The 22200-nt window shown below is 43.6% G+C and overlaps 2 protein-coding genes across 3 annotated transcripts in view; one reads left to right on the top strand and one right to left on the bottom strand.

The window, feature by feature from the left end:
- Nucleotides 1-2009, top strand: part of ncoa1 (nuclear receptor coactivator 1) — a 32451-nt gene extending 30442 nt beyond the window's left edge. For both annotated transcript variants that reach the window (XM_062559412.1, XM_062559411.1), the window contains exon 21: nucleotides 248-2009. In XM_062559412.1, coding sequence (XP_062415396.1) covers nucleotides 248-430 — 183 coding nt within the window. In that variant the 3' untranslated portion in view covers nucleotides 431-2009. The remainder of the gene's footprint in view (nucleotides 1-247) is intronic.
- A 4836-nt stretch (nucleotides 2010-6845) lies between these two features.
- On the bottom strand, nucleotides 6846-12461 carry unc93a (unc-93 homolog A). The gene is made up of 8 exons (XM_037448775.2): nucleotides 12186-12461; nucleotides 11257-11438; nucleotides 10153-10382; nucleotides 9261-9386; nucleotides 8602-8813; nucleotides 8332-8467; nucleotides 7848-7979; nucleotides 6846-7716 (listed from the first exon to the last, which is right to left on the bottom strand). Exons 1-8 carry the CDS (start codon nucleotides 12273-12275, stop codon nucleotides 7427-7429), a joined length of 1398 nt encoding a protein of 465 aa, XP_037304672.2. The 5' UTR covers nucleotides 12276-12461; the 3' UTR covers nucleotides 6846-7426.
- Nucleotides 12462-22200: the final 9739 nt, after the last annotated feature.

The following is a 22200-nucleotide window of genomic DNA, read 5'->3' as shown; positions in this document are numbered from 1 at the left end:
AGTGATTTTTTTTGTTCCTCAAACCTCAACCTCAATTTCATGTTCATAAATACACATTAACTCACCCAATACATCCGCATGACCTATAGTTTCAGGATAAGAGATATATTATTAGCAAATGAGTGCATTTCAGTACAGACAGCTTTAAATTTAGATAAAGATCAGTATCAGAACTAATCTGTCTGGCACTGACTCTGTGACGCCTCTCTATTGGGTCCTTCTATAATTGGCGCTTGTGGTTCCGTAGGTGCAGCCGGTGCAGGTGTTCGCCGACGTGCAGTGCACGGTGAACCTGGTCGGCGGCGACTCCTACCTGAACCCGGGCTCCATCGGCGCCGCGGCCTCCCAGAAGGGCCCCGGCGCGCCGCAGGGCTCCCAGAACAACCAGGCCCAGCAGAAGAGCCTCCTGCAGCAGCTGCTCACCGAGTGACGACCCCGCGACAACCCCCCCCCCCTCATCGGCTCTTCTCTACTCCCTCTACTTCTCACTTTGACGACGACGCCTCCTCGGAGGCCGGCGCACCAGAACTCATCGCTGCCTCTGTCTCACTTCATTTGGACGGTTGGATGGATGTCGAGCAGGGCGCCGGAGCGGTCCGGCTCTCGTTGGGGTGGCGGGCACGCGGAGAATTCAGGGGGTCGGTTGTTTTAACCACCCAGTACTTAAAGATAAGACTCGGAGTCAGAAGGAGCAGCAGTGTCTTTAAACTGCCTGTCTAATCTGTCTGACAACCTGTCTGTCTGCCTCAGCCTATTTAAAGGCAGTGTTGTCTTGCTGCTCATTCCTTGGTGACCTACTTCCTGCTTCCTGACCCAAGAAAACAAAAACTGCGACGTCATTGTATATTTGCCAAGTTGTCATCACTGTCAAATCAGGGCCGGCCTCCTTTTTTTTCTTCCTTTTTTGTTCTGATGGGACGGTTTCCGTCGGTCTGTCGCCGTGGAGCAGCAGTGCATCTTGGGAGCATGAGTTGCAGCGTACAGCTGAGCTCATCATTTTACGTGTGCGGGTGTCCCACACAGCAGCACCTCTCTTTTTGTTGTCTGTCTTGGTGTTTTCCTCTACCTGTCTCCCAGCGATGCGGGAATGTTAAGGCTTCAGACCTCAGACCTGTGGCATTGTGGGATAGAAGCTCAGTATCAGCTGGTTCTGACGGCCTCTATCCATCAGCTGCGGTGCCTGGTGGAAGTTTGAGTTTTTCCAAGCTCTGCTTCTTCTCGTCTTTTTTTTTTGTTGTTTTTTTTGTTTTCTATCTTCTGCTCTGACCACCACCACCATCATCATCATCAACGTTTTTTTTCTAAATCAGAATAAGCTTTGACAACAGCAAGATTGGATGGATGGATGGACGACAGACGGGATGCTGCTCAGTTTGGAACTTACGTGTCTTTGTCCCTCCCCCCGGAAGGAGGTTTTTACTTTCTGATTTTTTCTGAGACTGTTATTTAACTGTCTGTCCGTCACATTTTACCCCTCACCTCAGCAGCTGTGAATACGGAGCCCTGTCGGGTTCTCTCTCTCTCTCTCTCTCTCTCTCTCTCTCTCTCTCATACTATCTCTCGGCCTATCAGTGTTGTTAGCCATGTGCACCTTGCAGGCGGGTAGTGTTGTACAGTACAGAAGGACACAGACTTGGAGAGGGCGAGCTCACTCCCTTTTCATGTCACTGCTTTCCCTTTTCAAAAGAAAAAAATTACTCAGAACAGCGGGACGTCTTTTTTTTTTTTTTTTAAATCCTAGTAATGTCAGTACATGGGAGATTATTTTTTGGCATCATGATATTGTTCTACCGCCACACGTTGCGGGTAGATGAGAATTCCATCATCCCAAATGTGAAATGACATATTTTAAAGCGATGGATGATGAAATGTAGCTCGGAGCTGCTGCTGTCGCTACGAGACGCCGCGCCGCTCTCCGAAGGCGAGGGAAAAAAGAAAAGTGTTTGATTGCTTTGCTTTGCTTCCTCTCGTGGTATCCAGGGAGCTATTTAGCCGCCTTCTCTTGCTTTCTCCTCTTTCTTTCTTTGTATTCCCATGTATGTACAAATGCTTTTCCAGAAGTTGTTTTGTAACCATTGCATTAAAAAAAACCAAGAAAAGCGTAACGTTACCTTAAGTCGCATTCTCTGCTGTGGCGACGGGTCCTCCGGTACCGAGCGACCGGACCCGTCGTCACCGCAAAAATAATGCCACGCTTTGCGGATGTTGTTGCTATATAATTACATTTACATAGAGGCTTTAGGAATAGATGTTCCTAACATGTGATGGGTGATTGATTTGAGAGCTGTCATGACGAAGCGGGACGGGTTGAGTTGAGTCGCGAGGTTTTCTTTTTTTAAATCTTTCCTGCATTCCCGTTGAATCAGTGTTCTATGATTTTACGGGGGGGGGGGGGGGGGGGGGGGAGGTGGGTCCCACCCCCGCCCTCTCCCTCCTAGCTTCCCTGATGAAGTCTTCTCTCCACCAGCTTAAACACAGGTGCAGTTTTCTGTCGACTACTGTTGCTCAGTCAGACACTGTTTCTCTCAGCGATAACAGACCTCTGCAGACCTCACCAGGAAGTCACTAACGGGACTACGTTAATGTCAAGAAACGCATCTGATCTGAAGATAATGCAAAAGCAAACGTCTGGCACACTATACCCAAAGTTTGGATGAAGAGGACGGAGGTGGCGCTGGAGTTGTTTCATCAGGGAACATTTGGGGATCCGTAACGACCACAAAGGTCGTTTTCTGTCAAACCTGCCAGGTCTCTACTTCACTCTTTGTTATTATGAGAAGTCCTAAATGCAGGGAAGTCTTTTCTGAGATGGCTTTCGTATTATGTTTTTCTAGTTTTCCGTGTGTGTATTTATTAGAAACCACCAGTAGAGCACCTTTTTATTACCTCATTGTTCCGTCAGGCAGGAGTTATGTCTGAATGTCTTTCCTTTGGACCATGTTGTCACACTGTGAGCACCCTGTTTGATCAGAAAAGTCACATTTTTCTGCTCCACCTGCCTTGATTCAACAGGGTTGCCTTTCAAGCACTTAAGTTAAAGATATACCAAGAGGAAACAATACATTTGTAGTTTGGGTAGATTCATCTTTTTTTTTTATTATCAGTTTTATCACAGCTTTTATTTTGATATTCAATTTGAAGTATATAAACCACAGAAAAGGGCCCAATGGTCCTCGGTCCTATTTTGTTCATACATTTGACTTTATACAACTATATATTAGCAAAAAGCAAAATTGGCAATTTTCTAACCCCGGATCAGGAGTTTCATTTGGCCTCCACGCACAAGCTGATTTGAAACGTGTCTCAGATGAAACCCCCCCCCCCCCCCCCCCTCTACCTCCAAACTGAGACTTTCCATGTCTGCGCTTGGTGTGGTTGGTTTCCCACAGTAGAGGAGTCCTGTCGCAGCGAACGCAATCCTACCTGCAGCTTCCTTAGTGAAAGTCGTCGTAGGGAAAGTACTCCAAACCAAAATGCAGAGGCTGAGGCTGTTAAAGGCCTGTGGATTCTCTTCCTTCCCCTTTTTGCACCTACCAGGCAGCGCCTGATGATAAAGAAAGAGGAAGCTCTCAATCCAAGTCGGCGACGAGCTTTCCGAGAGACTCGGCGCCTGTTTGTTTTTTTGTTTTTTTTAACACTGCTTTTCCTGCCCATGGTCCTCACAGTGTGACCTCACCGGTCAGACGCTCCCGTGCCGCCGGGTGAAAGAGACGGAAGCTGCATAAAATGGAAGAATGTATTTTTTGGGGGTGTTTCTCGTTGCTAGTTTCTGCCTCTTTTTTTTTTTTTTTTATCTGTTCTGATGATTTCCCACATTCAGTATTGATGACCCTCCTTCCTTCCTCTTTTCTGCGCGGAATAGGCATTCCTATGGAAACGGTTTCCTCCACGACTTTTGCTAGCTGCAGAAACGTTGACTGTCAGCTCCTGAAAAACATGCCAAATACAACCAATGTCGTCTTTTTAACTTTGTTTGTGGAACAGCCATTAAGTGGAAAACAGTCCCTCCTTCCTCATTGCAAATAACAGGTACAAGGTTATTTTATAACACACAATGTTAACAATGTATATAACAGAGAAATGTGAATATGTATTTGTTCGAAATCAACAAAAAAGTAGTGCTCCGAGTTTGTGGTAGAAAAAAGGAAGAAAAAAAGAAAAAAAACTACCCGCCTCCGTTATGTTCTTATTTTCTGGTTTTATTTTCTACTTTTTTTATTTTTCTGATGTATGTATGTATATGACTATCAGTGAGAGTGTAAGTGATTAATACTGTATATCTGGTGTGCTCTAAGATGGAAAAGGGGGCGATGTCCTGGTTTGATTCTTTTTACTCTTTGGACCCCGCTGGGGGCCTGGGGGCTTTCAGATAACTATGCCAGAGGAGGATTTAGCGACTGCTGAATGTGATTTTACTGAGAGAGAAGCAGCGTGGACTGGCTTTTTATACGGGTTAATTTAACAAAGAAAAAGGAAGAGAAAAAAAAGGCCATATTTAATTTTCTGTTTTTCAAAAGTTTAAGCAGATCTGGGAGGGTGGAGCCTTGGTTTGTACGGAGAAGCATTGCCTTGTCGTCGTCGTTGTTGTTGTTGTTGTATACGAGTTGTCTTTTTTTCTAACCGTCTGACTGATGCAGCCTTCTTGTCTTTTTTTTTTTTTTTGCATATGTCCTAACAGTACATGACCAAAGCTTCGAGGCGTTTGATGGCTATCGTATGCAAACCTCATCATCACTGGACGGGTCACGATGTAGCGGCCGCGCTCTCCCTCCCCCCCCCAACCCCCCCCGCGGCATCCGTCTGTCCTCGCTCGTTACGTCCTGAACCCAATCTGTCCTTCGCAGTGACCGCGGGTTTGTGTCCCTTTTGGGGGACGCACACCAGGTCTTTTTTTTGTGCCTGAAGTGCTATCACTCGTTTACAGGAAGAAAAAAAAAAAAAAAGAAAACATTGCAAACCGATAGCTATGCACCTTACTGAAAAAATGTAGGTATGTAGAATTTACACTGGAGCAACACTATATCATTGATTTCATAGGCAAAGTATTTCCATTACACGAAGCCCCCTCTGTTAGTCTCATGAATCTAGTAATCTGATGACCTCTCAGCTTTTAACCTCATCTTGGAATTTATTTTCTCCATTAACTGAATACTTTATACCAAACTTAAGGTGCCTCGTGTATATATTTTCTGCAGTGAAAATTGCTCTTTTGCTGTTTAACAACAATAACCTTGTTAGCCAGGGTTTTTTTTAAACCTTTTTTCACCTTTTTATAAAAAAATAAAAATAAAACCTTAACTGTATTTAAAATAAGTTTTTTACACACGTAGATGAATCAAATTATTCCAGGAATTTGCAAATACAATCTAATTTTGCACTTTATATAGGATTTCTTGGAGTGTAAAGGCCATCAGAAACTCTCAATCAGATCAGCATTGTATTTGGAGATAGAGTTAAGTCCCCTGAATGTACCACGGAGGTTAAGCTCAGGTTCTTTAGGAAGAACTCGACTCGCAGTAGAAGCCACTGTCCCAACGACGACTAGTAATGTTACGCACCTTCTACCTGCTCTGTAATGTCTGTCTGTGTCCACACCAACCGATCCGCACTATATATACTATGCCAATCTTCTTCAGGTTATGCCCCCCCCTCCTTACCCCCCCATGCGCTGTCAGCCGACGACTCTCAGAACATTCCTGCTGGCAAACACAGGACCAGCAGCCGCTCCCCCCCCCACCCCCCCCCCCCCCCACCTCGTGAGGAGGCATCCGTCGTCAGAGATTCGATGCATCCTCGCTTGTCATTGGTCCAAACCGGTACATGTGCCCCCGCTAAGACTCCATAGCCCTTAAATCTCATTCCTATTGCAGGTGTTCAAAACTGTTTTCTTCTGTGTGTGAACAGCATCCGTTATTTTTATATTAATATTGGGACGGAGGTTGGAGGAGGATCAGAAACCTGTTATTAACACACCACTTTGTTTTTTTGTTGTTGTTTTTTTGGAGGGAGGGTGGGTAATGCTTTCTCCGGAGAATTTGAGACGAAATTACCAAGGTTCCACTTTCTCCCCTGTACAAATTAATATAAATAAATATATATTATACATTTTACTCATTTCTGTCCAATTTTGTATATCACACTTATGTAAAGTTTGTGTTTAAAAGGGGCATCGGAGCAGCTATTACAAGACAATATGAGTGACAATGTTCATCTGGGAGAATTTTATGCATGTTATATATTTTTTCTTTTTCTCTCTCTCTCTCTCTCTCTCTCTCTTTCTCTGTCTCTTTCAATACCCCCAAACCCCCTGTCAGGTGTGTAACGTGAAATGTAAAGAAATCTACCTTTTCTTTGGAATGTTGTAGACAATCAGTCTCAGGCCGGGGTCCCCCCCCCAACCCCCCCCCCCCCCCCCCCCCCCTGCAGGGAGTGAGAGCTCCTGGAGGCTGGCGGACAAACAAAAACTCTTTTTTTGCATCTACTGGAAGTCTAAATTCGGAGGTTTGTTCATTCATATGTTTGTGGCTGCTCAAGTTTACACACACAGACATACATAAAAAAAACACACACACTTCTCTACTACACTCAAAACACAAACACCTCGTGCATTTTACCCCTCTGCTTTTTCTTTACCAAGGTGAGGATGCCAACCTTGATGAAATGATGCTTTGACTAACAAATCTATAACATCTATGAATGTGGGAATGCAACACATTGCAATAAAAGCACCATTTGAAATGCAGCGTGGTGTCCTTGTATGTTCTTAATTGCCCTGAAGTTATTTATTCAATTGGGTGGGATGTTGATAAGGCACTGATGAATGAATCAATTGGTTAGAGCACAGAAATGTCCAGCAGGTTTTTATTACAATATGAAAAGTGGTTAAAAAAAGACATTTTTAATGCTGTCACTGGAAAATCATTAAAAACAACTCAAATCTCCATAATTCTCAAAGTGCTACAGTGGTGAAATACAAGTACATGTACTAAAGTGTTGTACTAAAGTGCAATTATAAGGCCTTTTCCACTTTAAGCTACTGCTGTCATCAGTTGGATGTCCCCAAAATGACGTCCAACTGATAAGAGCGAAAGTGATGAAGCTAAACGCGTCATATGCAAAGAGCAGAGATCTCTGAGGGCCTTAAACTGGACACTCCTCCCCCTGCCTCACCTTAAAATCACAAACAGGAAGAGCAGGCGGATAATACACACAAAATGGGGGGGGGGAGGGGTGTATTTCGACACAAAACTATTGATACATCGATTAAGCATTTTTTTTAAGTAGAGTGATTTATAAAAATAGGAAGGAAATCCGTTGGTTTGACGATTGCACAGATCCAGACAGAACATCCCTGAGAGGAGGAACCACTAACCGTTTCAGGACTTGCATCATAAACCAGACCAGGGTTTCAGACCCCCATCAGCCTCTAAATCCGTGTCTGGCAAATGATGTTGCTCTCGTCCGTTTGAAGGGTTTTGCTGTCAGTCAGGTGGCTGCCCTTCTCCGCGGGCGGGGTGGGGTGCTTGCGTTCGTGGTACTCCACTATGGGGTAAGTGACGACAGTCAGCAGCAGGACCGCCAGCAGGATGTACAGTTTGTACTCCAGACATATGAAGGTGCTGTAAGCGAAGGCGATGACGAAACCCAGTGACTCCCACATGCGGTAGTTGGCGAACGCGGCCTCTTTGTCCCGGGAGAAGAGGACGCCGTACAGAGCTGCGGGGGGGAAGAAAGCGCGAGGATAAAAGAGCCGCGTGTGCTACGTGGGAACGTTGAACCCTCAGGAAGTACCTATAGAGCATTTTGCATGACAAGGGTTCGGCCTTGTCAAATGGTAGTTCTTTTACCGTTGGTCTGAGTTTGCCAGACGGCGTCCGCCATACCCCACAGAGCAGGAAACACAAAAAAGACGGGCAGGTCATCGGGATGGGGCCTCCAGAACAGCAGAGCTATGATGCAGGCCAAGTTGGCCAGAGCAGCTGCAAACAGACAGGTGAACGTGAACGTGATGTAACATCATGTGGTTTGGTCTCCGTTCACTGCGTGTGAATGGAGCTGAGTGCATTTACTTCTACAAACGTGTGATGGTGTTATAGAACGTGATGCTTTGCTGCAGATCAAACAGTCAGCGGTACATTAATGCATTAAGAAAGCAATATTAATCCAGAAATATCATTAATTAACTTAATAGTAAAACACAGACAGTGAACATGATATGGCATAATTGTTACTGGGATATAAGTATATTCATTTTTTTTCACAGTGTCTTTCTCTTTGGTCCAGTAACCTGACAGACATGTGTCAGGACAACACAGTGAATCTTTTTTTTACCCAGGAAGATCAACGCAGCTCTTCCGGTGTACCGAGCGAGTCGCCCAAACAGAAAGGAGCAAAGGGAGTTGCTGGCTCCAAAGCACATCATCACATAGCCGACATAGTGGATCCCCAACGCACACGTCACATAGTTCTGCAAGGACACGCCTCATGGTTTACAAAGTTATTTTTGTATTTAAGATGTCACATATAATGAAATGCCTCCAGTTAGAACATCTGTCGGCGGATCGGCAGGCTTCGGGGGCAGCATGTGCGAGGCCTCCTCACCTTGGTGTACTCCCCAGAGAGGAAGCTCTGTTCGAAGCCGCTGTACATGGTGAGAGGGATGAGGGTCAGCAGCCTCCAGTCCTTCAGCAGTCTGAACGTAGCCAGGAAGGTTTGACAGAAGGGCTCCCGGTTGCCGCGGAACTGGCTGGACTGCTCCCTGTCGACGTTGTCCAGAAACACCGCCACAATGAGCATGGCCAGCAGACCCACGCCTGCCACGCGACAGAGGGCAGACGGCACGGAGCGTTAGGGCCAGGCGCAGCGTTACAAATGGCGTGTTAAACAATAGCTCAGGTAGTAGCAGGATGGTTAGGATGGATAACACGTCGAATGCATTATTTGAGGAGACTAAGAGTGAAATGCACAGATGTGCGAACGTGCAGTAAAAGAGAGAGCGTGAGAGAGAAAACACACAGAGACGCCAACCAAAGCACCACTAAAATGAACTGATTGAAGAAAGTGTCACGGTTTGGGGCTGCTTCTTGTCTTATTTTGTAGTTTTCATGTCTCTTGTGTTCCTGGGTGACTTCACTTCCTGCCTTGCCCTGTCTTCCCCTGTAATTGTCTGCTGTGCCTGATTGTTTCCACCTGTGTCCAATCACCTGCACCTCCCTTGTGTATTTAAGCCCTGTGTGTCTCTTGTCTTGTGATTGCGTTACCGATGTAACATCCGACCAGAATCTCCACCAGGTTCTGAGCCGGTCTGGTGGTCGTGCCGTTGAGGCTGATGTTGAGGCCGCAGTTAGCCGCTCCACAAGTCTGCAGCTGCTCTTCCGGGATGTTTGCTGTCGGGACAAAAAGCATCAACGGATTCCACTGAAATGAAAAATCTTCACTGAGAAAAGGAGCAAGGAACAACGGCAAAAATTGAAAGACTACTATTTCAGCAAGTATTGCATTATCAATAATGTTGATGAGTATTGTTGTTGTAAAGGGCACATTGTAGGGATACAACTCTCATAATAAATAAGACAGTGTAGACAATGTGCTGTCGAGGGCCAATTTAAAACAGTTAATAGTTGATATTTAAACTAAATATTGTCCCCCAAATCAGCACAGAAATAGTGATGCATTGGAGAGCGAGGTTCTGTTCCAAGAAATGCACCGATCAACACTGATAAAACGAGATGCAGCATTGCACACATCTTTGAGTTTTCTTTTTAATTGAACCCATAGAACGTCTCTAATCCAGCAGTGAGTCAGCAGGATACGGTACATCTACTATACTGTGCTTTATTTAGATTCATTTAGAGGTATTATTCAAGGGTCATTTTCTGCATTCATTTAAGCTGCAACATTGAAGATGGGCCAAAAAGTACAAGATAACATTTTGTGATCAATATTTATGGATGAACCACGTCGAAATAACCGAAAGGGCAGACCGAAGTTCAACAGAAGATGGCAAGTAGTGTAGTGACATGTCTAAACGTTTTCACAAAGTGTTCTATTATTGAGGAGTATGATCACAACTCACAACCTAAGGACTTATGTGTACTGAAGTGTGTTGATTGATCACAAAAAAAGGTCCTCCCCATGATCCAGTGGCCCTACCTATGTTGGTGTCCTGTTGAAAGATGAGTGACGACATGAGGTTTCCCCACACTGCAGACGACTGGAAGATGAAAAAGAAGATGCCAAAGTAGTGGTTGATGACGTCGGCTCCTTTCTTGCCTTCATTGGCGCCCTGCAGGTTCCCGGCGATGGTCAGGTAGGTGCACTTCGCCGACCACAGGGGAGAGCCCCCCAGACCCAGGATCACTGAGGTCGGGATGAGGGTGTACCTGAGAGGGTGCAGGGGAAGTCATTTTGCAACGCTTCTCTCGACACTTTTACAGCATAATAAACTAAACTAAAAACCGCAGCAATGTGTTTGACGGACGGATCTGCCTTGCATCTGCTTTTCACACATTCTAGTGGTGGAAGAAGTACAGGAAGTTAACAGAGGCCACAGTAGATGTGGCATCAGTCAATTCATTGATTGTGACCAGTTTGCTGGATCTGATTAAAATGTTTATACATGTACTTTTACTGGAGTATGTTACTGCTACTTACTCTACATACTACGACTCCTCTACATTTCAAAGGTGAATATTGCTACAGCAACATTTGCTTTATTAAAGATTAAAGTACCCAACAGTACTAAAATAATTTAAAACCTATACAGCTGTACAATACAATATACACATTAATAACAGCAGCAATATCAATCCAGAAACATCTAGATAATAGAAAAACACAGACTACTATTTACTGCACAATGAGTCCTTTCACTTGTAATACTATGAATTGCTTTGCTGACAATACTACACATACAATACAATACTTGAATGGATTTTACTTCAAGTGGAGCATTATTAGTTTGATACTAAAACATAAAAAATATATATTTTCCCAGCTGCAGAAGGGCCGCTCTGCACCCAAACATTAAACAAGCCAGCATGAGGTAGAAGGGACACTTTCTTGTCCTGCTCTGCGCTGACAAAGAGGATCCCTTGAAGTAGTTTGATATTTTCTCATCTTTTACTTTGTTGTAATTTTACTTTCTATTCATTTTGTCTGATCTGAATGTCAGTCTTACTGGCAGGGACAAAACGACAGAACTCAAAACCCAAAGTTTGAGCAATAATTCGTCCATTTGGTAGACTGACTGATTACCATCCGGGGTAGAGGTTTCCAAAGGAGTAGGACACGTAGCAGGCCATGCCCGCCACAATGGTCCATTTACAGCCCAGGTTTTTGATCATGATGGGAGGCAGGAACATGGAGGAGACGATGATGGAGGCGTAGATGACGCTCAGGGAGGCCACGCCCATCCCGTCCTCTGCATTCAGACTGCTCTGCACACACAAGAGCAGTTTGTTGTTCTTGGCCTAAAGGCGTCTGCGAGGCTCGCTCGTGCACGCCTGCTTCCTGCGTGTGGCCCAGCGTGAGTGATGGGAAGGTCAGTTTGCTTCATGACGTGTTGGCACATTTCCACTGTGTCAGTCATTTTCTAATGTGACTTATATTCCTGTTAGTAATGTGATTAGAGCCTTTCAGTTCACATGACACTAACGTTTTAATGCTGACAAGATGTCAGACAGATGTGTTCCTCTGATTTGATTGACACCTCTGTGCGGATTAGATTGTTTATTATGACAAAAGGAAAGAGATGAACGGTGGAGCAGATGTTTGGCTGCTGTTTACCAAACTAAGAAGTTGTGACAACAAGTTAATTTTGCATAAAGTAATGAGCTGACACAAAAACCGACTAGTAGCCAAACTTATAAATTCATATTAAAAATGGGGCTATAATTTTGCTTTTTTAATCAATTTTGATGAACACTGAAGAGTGAAACTAATGCATGTTTGTAATATAATTAAATAAAAGGGACATGTGAATGTACCCTCTACTTCTAAGGGGAATAAAAGGTTCTCTGACTTTACACAAAGCACTGAAATGTGTCATTCTGTAAGTGTAAATGATTCATTGAAGGTGTCTCTTCAGGACTCAACTGAAGAACCCGACCCCTACATTGTGGTGTTTTTATAGAAAAATCCCTGAGAAATCTCCTTTCTGAGAAATAAGAAACTTTTCCACTTACCTGCAAACTCTGCAGTCCTCCGTAGGCCGTGAACAGAGACAGAAACCCCACAGAGACCACCAGCACATTCTTAAAGTTACGGCTGATCATGGCTGCCTCTCAGAATGAAAAAAAACAACTCCAAAGATGATCGTCCTTATTAAAATAACAACAATAATGGTAATATATATTTTTAAAAGTCAGTTTGAGTGAGGTGGATTTCCAGATTACTGTCTTCATACAACAGCTAAGATAAAACTGACAAAACCCAGAGACTCCTACAAGCAAGTACACTCAGCAACAGCTGAGAACAAAGTCCAGTCCTCACACGCACACGCACTTACATTCACGCACGCACACACACACACACACACACACGCAGAGTTTTTGCAGGGTGACGAAGAAGATCCCTTATCATTTAACCTCTGAATTGCCTCCCACGTGTCAAAATGTTGGCACATAGTCTTATGAGCTTCTTGATCATAAAGATGTTTTCTTTCCTACTTCTTTCTGGTTGAGATTTACAGCCTATTTGCTGTTTTTCTGTGGCATTAGTCAGTGTGGTGGAAATTAGTGGATTAAGCCCTTGTGAGAAATCAAAAGAATCTTAAACTTACCTTTATGATTAAGTATTCATTACTAACTAGAATACCACATGAAGAACATATGATAATATAAAGAATACAGAAATCAACACAAGCCGTAAGTACAGCCTGAAATGACTCAGTTCAGCTGAAATGGGACAGATGTTCCCTCTCCCTCAGAGGAGCAGGAAGATCTGACAAAGGTTCAAGGTGTAACAGAAGCTTTACAGTTTATTCACACATTAATGCTATTTTCAGAACCTTTATGTCATTTTTCAAAACTCTAGATACAAAACTCACAACAGTCTTCACTTGTAACACATGTTTTAAATGTTCAAAACATTGCATTTCATAATCTTGGTATGAAAGATTGGTGTCCTGGTAAAGGCTCTATACTTATATATCTTTTTTTGTCAGGAAAATATATTATTAAAACAACTTACATCATACTGAGAATGTTTCTTGGTTTTGCTAGAAGTAATGTAGTCATGTCATGTAAAAAATATTATAAAACAGGACTTTTCCTGCTGATATACACTCACCGGCCACTTTATTAGGTACCCCATGCTAGTAACGGGTTGGACCCCCTTTTGCCTTCAGAACTGCCTCAATTCTTCGTGGCATAGATTCAACAAGGTGCTGGAAGCATTCCTCAGGGAGTTTGGACCATATTGACATGATGGCATCACACAGTTGCCGCAGATTTGTCGGCTGCACATCCATGATGCGAATCTCCCGTTCCACCACATCCCAAAGATGCTCTATTGGATTGAGATCTGGTGATTGTGGAGGCCATTTGAGTACAGCGAACTCATTGTCATGTTCAAGAAACCAGTCTGAGATGATTCCAGCTTTATGACATGGCGCATTATCCTGCTGAAAGTAGCCATCAGAAGTTGGGTACATTGTGGTCATAAAGGGATGGACATGGTCAGCAACAGTACTCAGGTAGGCTGTGGCGTTGCAACGATGCTCAATTGGTACCAAGGGGCCCAAAGAGTGCCAAGAAAATATTCCCCACACCATGACACCACCACCACCAGCCTGAACCGTTGATACAAGGCAGGATGGATCCATGCTTTCATGTTGTAGACGCCAAATTCTGACCCTACCATCCGAATGTCGCAGCAGAAATCGAGACTCATCAGACCAGGCAAAGTTTTTCCAATCTTCTATTGTCCAATTTTGATGAGCTTGTGCAAATTGTAGCCTCAGTTTCCTGTTCTTAGCTGAAAGGAGTGGCACCCGGTGTGGTCTTCTGCTGCTGTAGCCCATCTGCCTCAAAGTTCGACGTACTGTGCGTTCAGAGATGCTCTTATGCCCACCTTGGTTGTAACGGGTGGTTTTTTGAGTCACTGTTGCCCTTCTATCAGCTCGAACCAGTCTGGCCATTCTCCTCTGACCTCTGGCATCAACAAGGCATTTCCGCCCACAGAACTGCCGCTCACTGGATGTTTTTTCTTTTTCGGACCATTCTCTGTAAACCCTAGAGATGGTTGTGCGTGAAAATCCCAGTAGATTAGCAGTTTCTGAAATACTCAGACCAGCCCTTCTGGCACCAACAATCATGCCACGTTCAAAGTCACTCAAATCACCTTTCTTCCCCATACTGATGCTCGGTTTGAACTGCAGGAGATTGTCTTGACAATGTCTACATGCCTAAATGCACTGAGTTGCCGCCATGTGATTGGCTGCTTAGAAATTAAGTGTTAACGAGCAGTTGGACAGGTGTACCTAATAAAGTGGCCGGTGAGTGTATATCTGTGTTGTATTTTACGGTTTACGATTCTATAGATTAATCTGGAAATGTATGTAAAATAGTACAAAATATACAAAAAATGTTATTTATTTAGTACACTCCCAAATAGATCCAACTCGCTTTGGTCTTGCTTTCTCTTTCATTTGTACTAAAATATATCTTTCTAGGAAATAGGATCAACAGATATTTTGTTGATTTTTACAGAATGAAAATGCATAGTATTTTTTGTATCCATGGTAGGTACTACAGCTGGCTAATTAAAGTAGTATAGTTAAGAGTACAGTATTTCTCTCTGAATTATTGCTGGACTTGTGTAGTGAGGTTTGTAGTGAAGTCACTGTACCTTAGTTCAGAGCTGTGCATCCCAGTTGTGTTGCCACACAGAGCAAAGGTTTATTGCATATTTCTCCTAATCCTTTTTATTTTTTTACAACAGCACCACTTACCACTTTTTTACAAGATGATAGCTTGTAGAGAAATATGACAAAAACACTATAACCGTCCTGACCTCCTTATCTCAGCTGCACGTAAAGCAACAAACTTCCGTCAGACTACTGTCTCCGACCTGCTCACCTCTTGTTTAAAGATTCAAGGTAAATATAAATATATTACACTCATTTATGTAGTGCCTAGAGTTCTTACCCAACATGCAAATCCGACTGCACAAAAGTAATTGCTCCACCTAATTATTTGAAACTGTCCATGTCTGTATAGAGAAGCCTTACGTTCCAGATCTAAAGGCAGAAGAGTTATAAATACTTGACCTAAACGTCCAAACAATGCAATTAACCACCTGTAACCCCTTTATATAGTCCATATACTACTACTACAACTATTACTACAAATACTACTGGTATAATTACAGATAATGATGGTGATAAACAAATCACTGACATCAAAAACTCACTGTTATGAAATGTAGTTTTTATCATCACCTGACCCCGGCTAAGTGGCTGAAGAAGAGATGCAACGAGCAATACGGCTTCATTTTCACGCCACTGGGGTCCCAAAGTCTCCAGTGCTTATACCTTCAACCTTAAATGCCCACTATACAGGGCATCACATTTTCCCCTTCAAACCAACTTTCAGATCTTAAAACTCTCATCTCAGTTTCTCAGTCTCTCTTCACGGAAACCACAGAATGCCACCCAACGAATGTCTTCAAAGAGAGAAGAAAATTGTTTTTTTTCCCGCATTTAACTACATCCCGTCCCTTCTCCGTTGCATTTGCCTGTAAACACTTACTACTTCTTTTTGAGGGTAACACAATCCAGCAGTAGGGTAAGGAGCGCAGAGGTCCAGCCCGGTTCAAATGGCGTTATTGCCAAAGTGTGGATCGGGAAGTCATTGGAGCTGAGTCATGTGTTGCTACATAGGGAGAATCATTTTGAGCAGTGTATATTGATCACAATAAGTCTGAGCTGTGAATGGGAACTCCAGGCACAGTTGTGAATACCAGTGATCTACTCAAATAGCAATTAAAGGGCGTCTGAATGTGAACAATCCAAGAACTCAATCAGTTTATGAAGGATTATCATTGAGAGTGTTAATGCGCAATCCTCATAAAATGATGGTTGCTACAACAACGATGTGCGTCACTCTGACAACATCTTGAATTTGGAGCCGGTGACGTTGGAATTGTTGATAAGCGTTTATGTACCCTCCTGCCCACTGACTCAACCTGCTTGAGAGTTTACTGAGAAGCAAAAAACTGATTGTCAGTGTTGACATCGGTTTGTTTTCATAGACCTCTTGAGCTTTTCCAACGTGTTGTGACACAGTTTGGGGTGGCTGCTCTGTTTAATTATCAACTCTCTGTTCTGTTCGGCAGATGTCACCCCTTTTATTTTAAGCAGCTTGCTGCTCGCCCTCTTATATGAGCGCCATGAATGAGGGGTCGGCTACAATCTTTCTGGCCCGCTTCAAAGTCCTGGAAGCGAACAAGTCCTGGAGGGACGGCAGATTGCAGCCAATCACCCTCTCTGCAGAGCGGATGACACGCTGCTGACACGGTGATGGAGGAGCAGAGGATGGACTCGATGATGGCCGTGTAGAAGTGCACCATCATCGTCTTTGGCAGGTTGAATTTCTTCAGCTGCCTCAGGAAGAACATCCTCTGTTGAGCCTTTTTGGTGATGGAGCTGATGTTCAGCTCCCACTTGAGGTCCTGGGTGATGATGGAGCCCAGGAAACGGAAGGAGTCCACAGTGGTGGCGGGGTAGTCACACAGGGTGGGGCTGCGTTCTTCCTGCATCAGCAAACTTTAGGAGCTTGACGGACTGGTGACTGGAGGTGCAGCTGTTCACGTCCATGGAGAAGAGCAGAGGAGAAAGAACGCAGCCTTGGGGGGTGAACCGGTGCTGATGGACCGAGAGGCAGAGACGTGTTTCCCCAGCTTCACGTGCTGCTTCCTGTCGGACAGGAAGTCAGTGATCCACTTGCAGGTGGAGTCGGGCACGTGCAGCTGGGAGAGTTTGTCCAGCAGCAGAGACGGGATGATGGTGTTGAAGGCAGAGCTCAGACAGGATCCTGGCGTAGGTTCCTGGGGAGTCCAGATGCTGGAGGATGAAGTGGAGGGCCATGTTGACCGCATCGTCTAAAGACCTGTTGGCTCTGTAGGCGAACTGCAGGGGGTCCAGGAGGGTCGTCAGGGGGTCCAGGAGGGACAGGACTAGCCGTTCAGGCGACGGGCCTGTAGTCATTCAGTCCTGTGATCCTGGGCTTCTTGGGAACAGGGATGATGGTGGAGGCTTTGAAGCAGGCTGGAACGTGGCATGTCTCCAAGGAGGTGTTGAAGATGGCGGTGAACACCAGGGACAGCTGGTCAGCACAGGCTTCAGCATCAGGGTGTGGGGCGAGACCGAGTCCGGACCGGCTGCTTTACGGTTTGTTTTAATTTGTTTTTCAGAGATACACTGTTCTCACAGTAAGGCGACACTACAAGCGCAAGCTTAGTACACGGAGGAGATGTTCAGTCAGTGGCCATCTGCAGCTCCGTGGTCTTTGGATGAAATGTGTGTTGCGCTACTGAAGCAGAAATAGAGCTTTATAAAGATGGCTGCCAACATACCATTTTGAAATCAAACATATTAGTTAAGGGACCTTCATGAAAGATCTTTACAAAGGCTGCAGATTGCCAATAGTTTAGGAGTCACAAATACTATACTGTCACAAAATGACACTCAACACCACTGCGTCCAGACCCTGGAACCTTCAACAAATAGATAATTGAGAATTATGACGTGTTGACGGAGCACTTATTTTAGAACCAGTGCACCTTTTCTAACCTTTACAGGAAATACACAAACATATGTTGTAATACTTATCACGTGGTGGTAGACATGAATTCCTTCCCCAACAATGATGTTACGCCACAACAACAAGCTCGTCTGTTTGTAATTTCAGTAAATTTACAGATTAAACAGGCATTCTTAGACATTCCAGTTGTGGAATGCATCTTCTAATCGAAAATGATCTAAAGGCATGTTCCTGATGCTGATACCTTTTACTCAGCCCACTAGGACTTTTCCCGCCAACAGAGGGAGTCAGAGTCCACAAATAACAGCCTCCACAGATTCACTGATAGTGTTTATATCCCAGAACACAATTCCCCTTTGGAGGGAACATTGTCCCAGTCAAACGGCAACGCTGAACACAAATATAGGCACATTATTTTCATTACTCTATTTTTTGGTGTGTTTTTGCTGTACTCTAGTACTTCTATGCATGTAACTTTAATCTCTACTACTTTTTAGAGGGAAATTATGTACTTTTTACAACATTGCTTAAGCATTTTACATTTACAATATATGAGCTTATGACATTACTAATTATTTAGAGAATATAAAACAGTTCAAATTAACTCCACACATCTATAAAAATAATCCAAAAACAGTTTGGAGCAGTACTTTTACTCTTGATAGTTTACTGAAAATGCTCTCTGATTGTACTTCTGTACTTAAGCTTAACTTTAAAAGGAAGACTTTTATTGCAGGAGTATATTTATATACGTATTGTTTAAATGAAAAGAAACAAAAGAACTTTGGAAGAACAGTGGCTGTCATTGGCTTTTAGAAAGTCCTTTGAGAACTTTGATTGTTTAAGTGCAGTTTTCCCAACGTCATCCTCCAAGAATCCCCATTAATATTCCATGATAAGAAACCCTGCTCCCCTCCCGCGCCTCTCTTTTTAAACCCGCTAAAGAAATATTCCCTCTTTTCTATTTCCTACCATCCGCCTTCCATCCAGATTTTAAACAAGTGGTTTCAATACCACAGATAAAGTCTCTCATACTAAATTCTCTTATTTTGACTCTCAAAAGTATTAAAACGTGTTTTGTGTGACATCCCTTCACAACTGAATGACCTGGATTTAAAGTTGCAGTTCAGTTCAATTCATTTTCTTTAATGAAGTACTTTGTTTTATGATTAACAGGTTTTAAAAGCTTTCCGTTATATATAGTACATTTTTCATTAAACATTTCATTAAGAACTTTGGAAGTACAGTGTATGTCATTGGCTTTTAGAAAGTCCTTTGAGAACTTTGAGTGCAGTTTTCCTAACGTCATCCTGCAATTATTCATTAATATTCTATGATAAGAAATCCTTCTACAAGGTGAAGAGACCCCCCGCCGCCTCTCTTTTTAAACCTGCTAAAGAAATATTCCCTCATTTCTATTTCCTACCATCCGCCTTCCATCACGCCCTCCCTCCCTTATGGTTTCTATCTCTGTCCTCCACACACTTTGCTGTCTTTTGCCTCTTTGTTTCTCATGTTCTTTCATGCTCAGGGTAAAACTCTGCTGCTGCTGCTGCTGCTGCTGGCTTCTAATTCTGGCACACGTGAAGTAGTCTCTCCAGTGTGGTACGTTTAGTTTTTAGTTTTTTTTGGTTTGTTTTCCTGTGAATGTCCAGCAAAATTCCTCTTATCTTACGACACACTGAACGCTCATGCAGCGTAGCAGCCATCTATTTAGTTGGATTTTGAATACAGTAGTTGGTTTATTTGGTTAATGTCCAAAAACATGGAGCTAAAGGGGAGCTGTAACCTTACTCTCACACACACACACACACACACACAGAGACCCTGAGGGTGGAGGATTTCAGGTATTAGAGCGACAGACACAGGTATGTCTGCTCTGCTTCAGATATGAGCTGAAAGCTTCGTGAGCCAACCGGCTTTGGGCACTTCAATAATAAGAGTTTGTCTGTGTGTGTGGTAGAGAATAAGAGAGAGAGAGTTAACCACTAGAGGACCCTGTCGCGCTCCGAGACCGAAGAGACTGTCACTCGTTCACTTTCACGTGTTGTTCTAATCATTGATCAGTCGTTGGTGCTTCATCAGCGTCATGTAAAATAACCTGTGATTTTGTTCAAATGGAACAACTTCACCATTGCTCAACATGTATGTCTGTCCGCTCTGTTGTCTCGGCGCTCATTACAGCTCTTTGGTATGTCATAAATAAAGTGGAAATGTGTTGTAGATGTACCGTAAACAGACTGCATTTATATGCAGCACTCAGATAAAGACAAGTAAGGGATGGATTTTAAGGATTTCCTCTTATTTTTTTATGGGGATCTGATAAGTGCCTCCATAAAGGCCAGTGAGTGCTGTGAAGGAATACTTCACTGGTCTAGATTGAGCGGGGTCACCCTCTCTAACCCAGGACCCCTACCTGCCTGACTCCCACAGACTCATGGGAAAAGAAACTCCCACGTGCACTCACTTTCTCCCTCTTCTCTCACCCAACCCTCCAGCTCGCTCCCACTAAATCCCTCCTGGAATCTCAGACCTGTGTGTGAACCAGACGGCAATCTGACTGATATGAGTTTTTAAAGACTGAGACCGATACTGAGCCCCCTGGATCTTAGATGCTGACGGGAATTAACTTCTGGGGAGAGACTGACTAATGCTGTACCCGCCTTGGTTCGCCATCTGTCTTATTGCATCATGTTCAAATATGCATTGTTTGCAAAAAAGGAGAGGGAATTGAGCCCTGAGGTGAAGACAAAGGTGAGAGTGCAGGGAGGACGAGGGAAAAGGAAACCAGCAGAGGAACAGGAAGTTCAGACGTCTATTATTCCCTTCCCTCGGCAACAATGAAATAGAAATGTGAAGTAAAGTGAGCCCAGATTAAACTGAACAACTGAACAACTAAACGAACGCCTCTGCAGTAGAAGAAAGGGATATCATTGAGGAAATGTGACTTGATGGGATTGTTTTGTGGATATCCAGTAATATTGGGTTGTTTGGCAGCAATCAGTGCAGTGGAGGTCCTGCAGTTCTCACACTGTCACAGTTGCTTTACAGACATGAAATGTAGATTGGATGTAGATTATTTGAGGTGGAAAGGAATATATTAAGGGTTAGTGCTGGGCAGTAAAAGATTGACAAACCAATAGAAAGGCAGCAGGAGCAGAAAGAGAGTTTAGTGCTGACTTGTGTGTGCGGAGGTTGTTTTCTTGTTAAAATGTTAATTGCCCCCTGGCTCCGGCTCTTTAATTAACACGGAGTTTTTCCCGCATGGTGGCAAGTCTTCTTCATCTAACCTCGCCTCTTGTGTGACCGGTTGTCACCTCCGACTGTTGTTTGTGCCCGTGTGGTCAACAGCATGGATTTGTTCCAGTCATTACAAGCTTCCTCTGATCTGGTGTTGCGGTTGGATTGAATCAAATACTTGATCAATAACACCCCGGGTGTTAATATAGAGCACACACAGGTTTTCAGAAGGGTTATACTGTTCTCATTAGCAGGTTTGTTTGACGGATGTTTACAAAAACACTATCTTTTTGTTCAATTTGAAGGACACACGGCCCAGTTGAAAGCGAGTAGTGTGATACTTAATCAAATAAACTGGCATAAACAACATAAATGTATAAATATATATATCATCATCATGGGAAGAAGAACACTTGTGAGATGTGTGCTAACCACAGAGCAGCTGCCTCTGGCTCAATAACCGCGGCAGGCAGGCAGGCAGGCACCGCTCTTGGCAGCTGGTACCCGAGCTTCTCTTTTAGCTGCCACCCTCTCGCGCTGTGCTTAGGTGTCGGTCTCTGGCGGTGTGGTGACACGTGTGCGTATTTCACCAGTGGGCCATTAGCGGTTTCAGTAACGAGAGATGAGCTCATCTGCTGTTTCCTCAGTGAGACTCAGAAGTGTTTCAGCGTGTCTCTCAAATGGGTCGTTTTATGTCTTTGGTAGTTTTTTGTGTTGATGTTTTAAGCAATTTAACTATACTTCTGTTTTGACTGAATAGTAGCAGCTTGGATTACATCATTAGTCTGTCAATTGTTTTTAGAATATAATTTTAATCTTATTTTAAAAAACAGTCAATGTAATAGCTATCAACGACTTGTTTCACTCAAACCAAAAAAAACTAAATATATTAAACTATTTACAGAAATTTGTAATGGACAAAGAGAAAATTGTGTTTTGAACGACAGAATCGTCTGATAGAGCAAATCAATTCATCTTCAGCCTACGAGACGTTGAAAGTTCATGTGAGATAGCTCAGCTGTAAAGCCCCTTTCTATTTCTGCCCCCACTTCTGCACTACTTAAAAATCATTGTTGTTTTATCGCACTAAAACAAACCAAAAGCCAATATTCACTCTGCTTTGAACTCAATGTTGGTACATTTAACTCTCACTTTAAATGCTAAAAGCTTCAAAAACCGTCCCAGGTAGCGGCTA

This window comes from Pungitius pungitius, chromosome 20, assembly GCF_949316345.1.
Source record: "Pungitius pungitius chromosome 20, fPunPun2.1, whole genome shotgun sequence".
Taxonomy (NCBI): Eukaryota; Metazoa; Chordata; class Actinopteri; order Perciformes; family Gasterosteidae; genus Pungitius; species Pungitius pungitius.
This window is presented reverse-complemented; position numbering and strand designations above follow the sequence as displayed.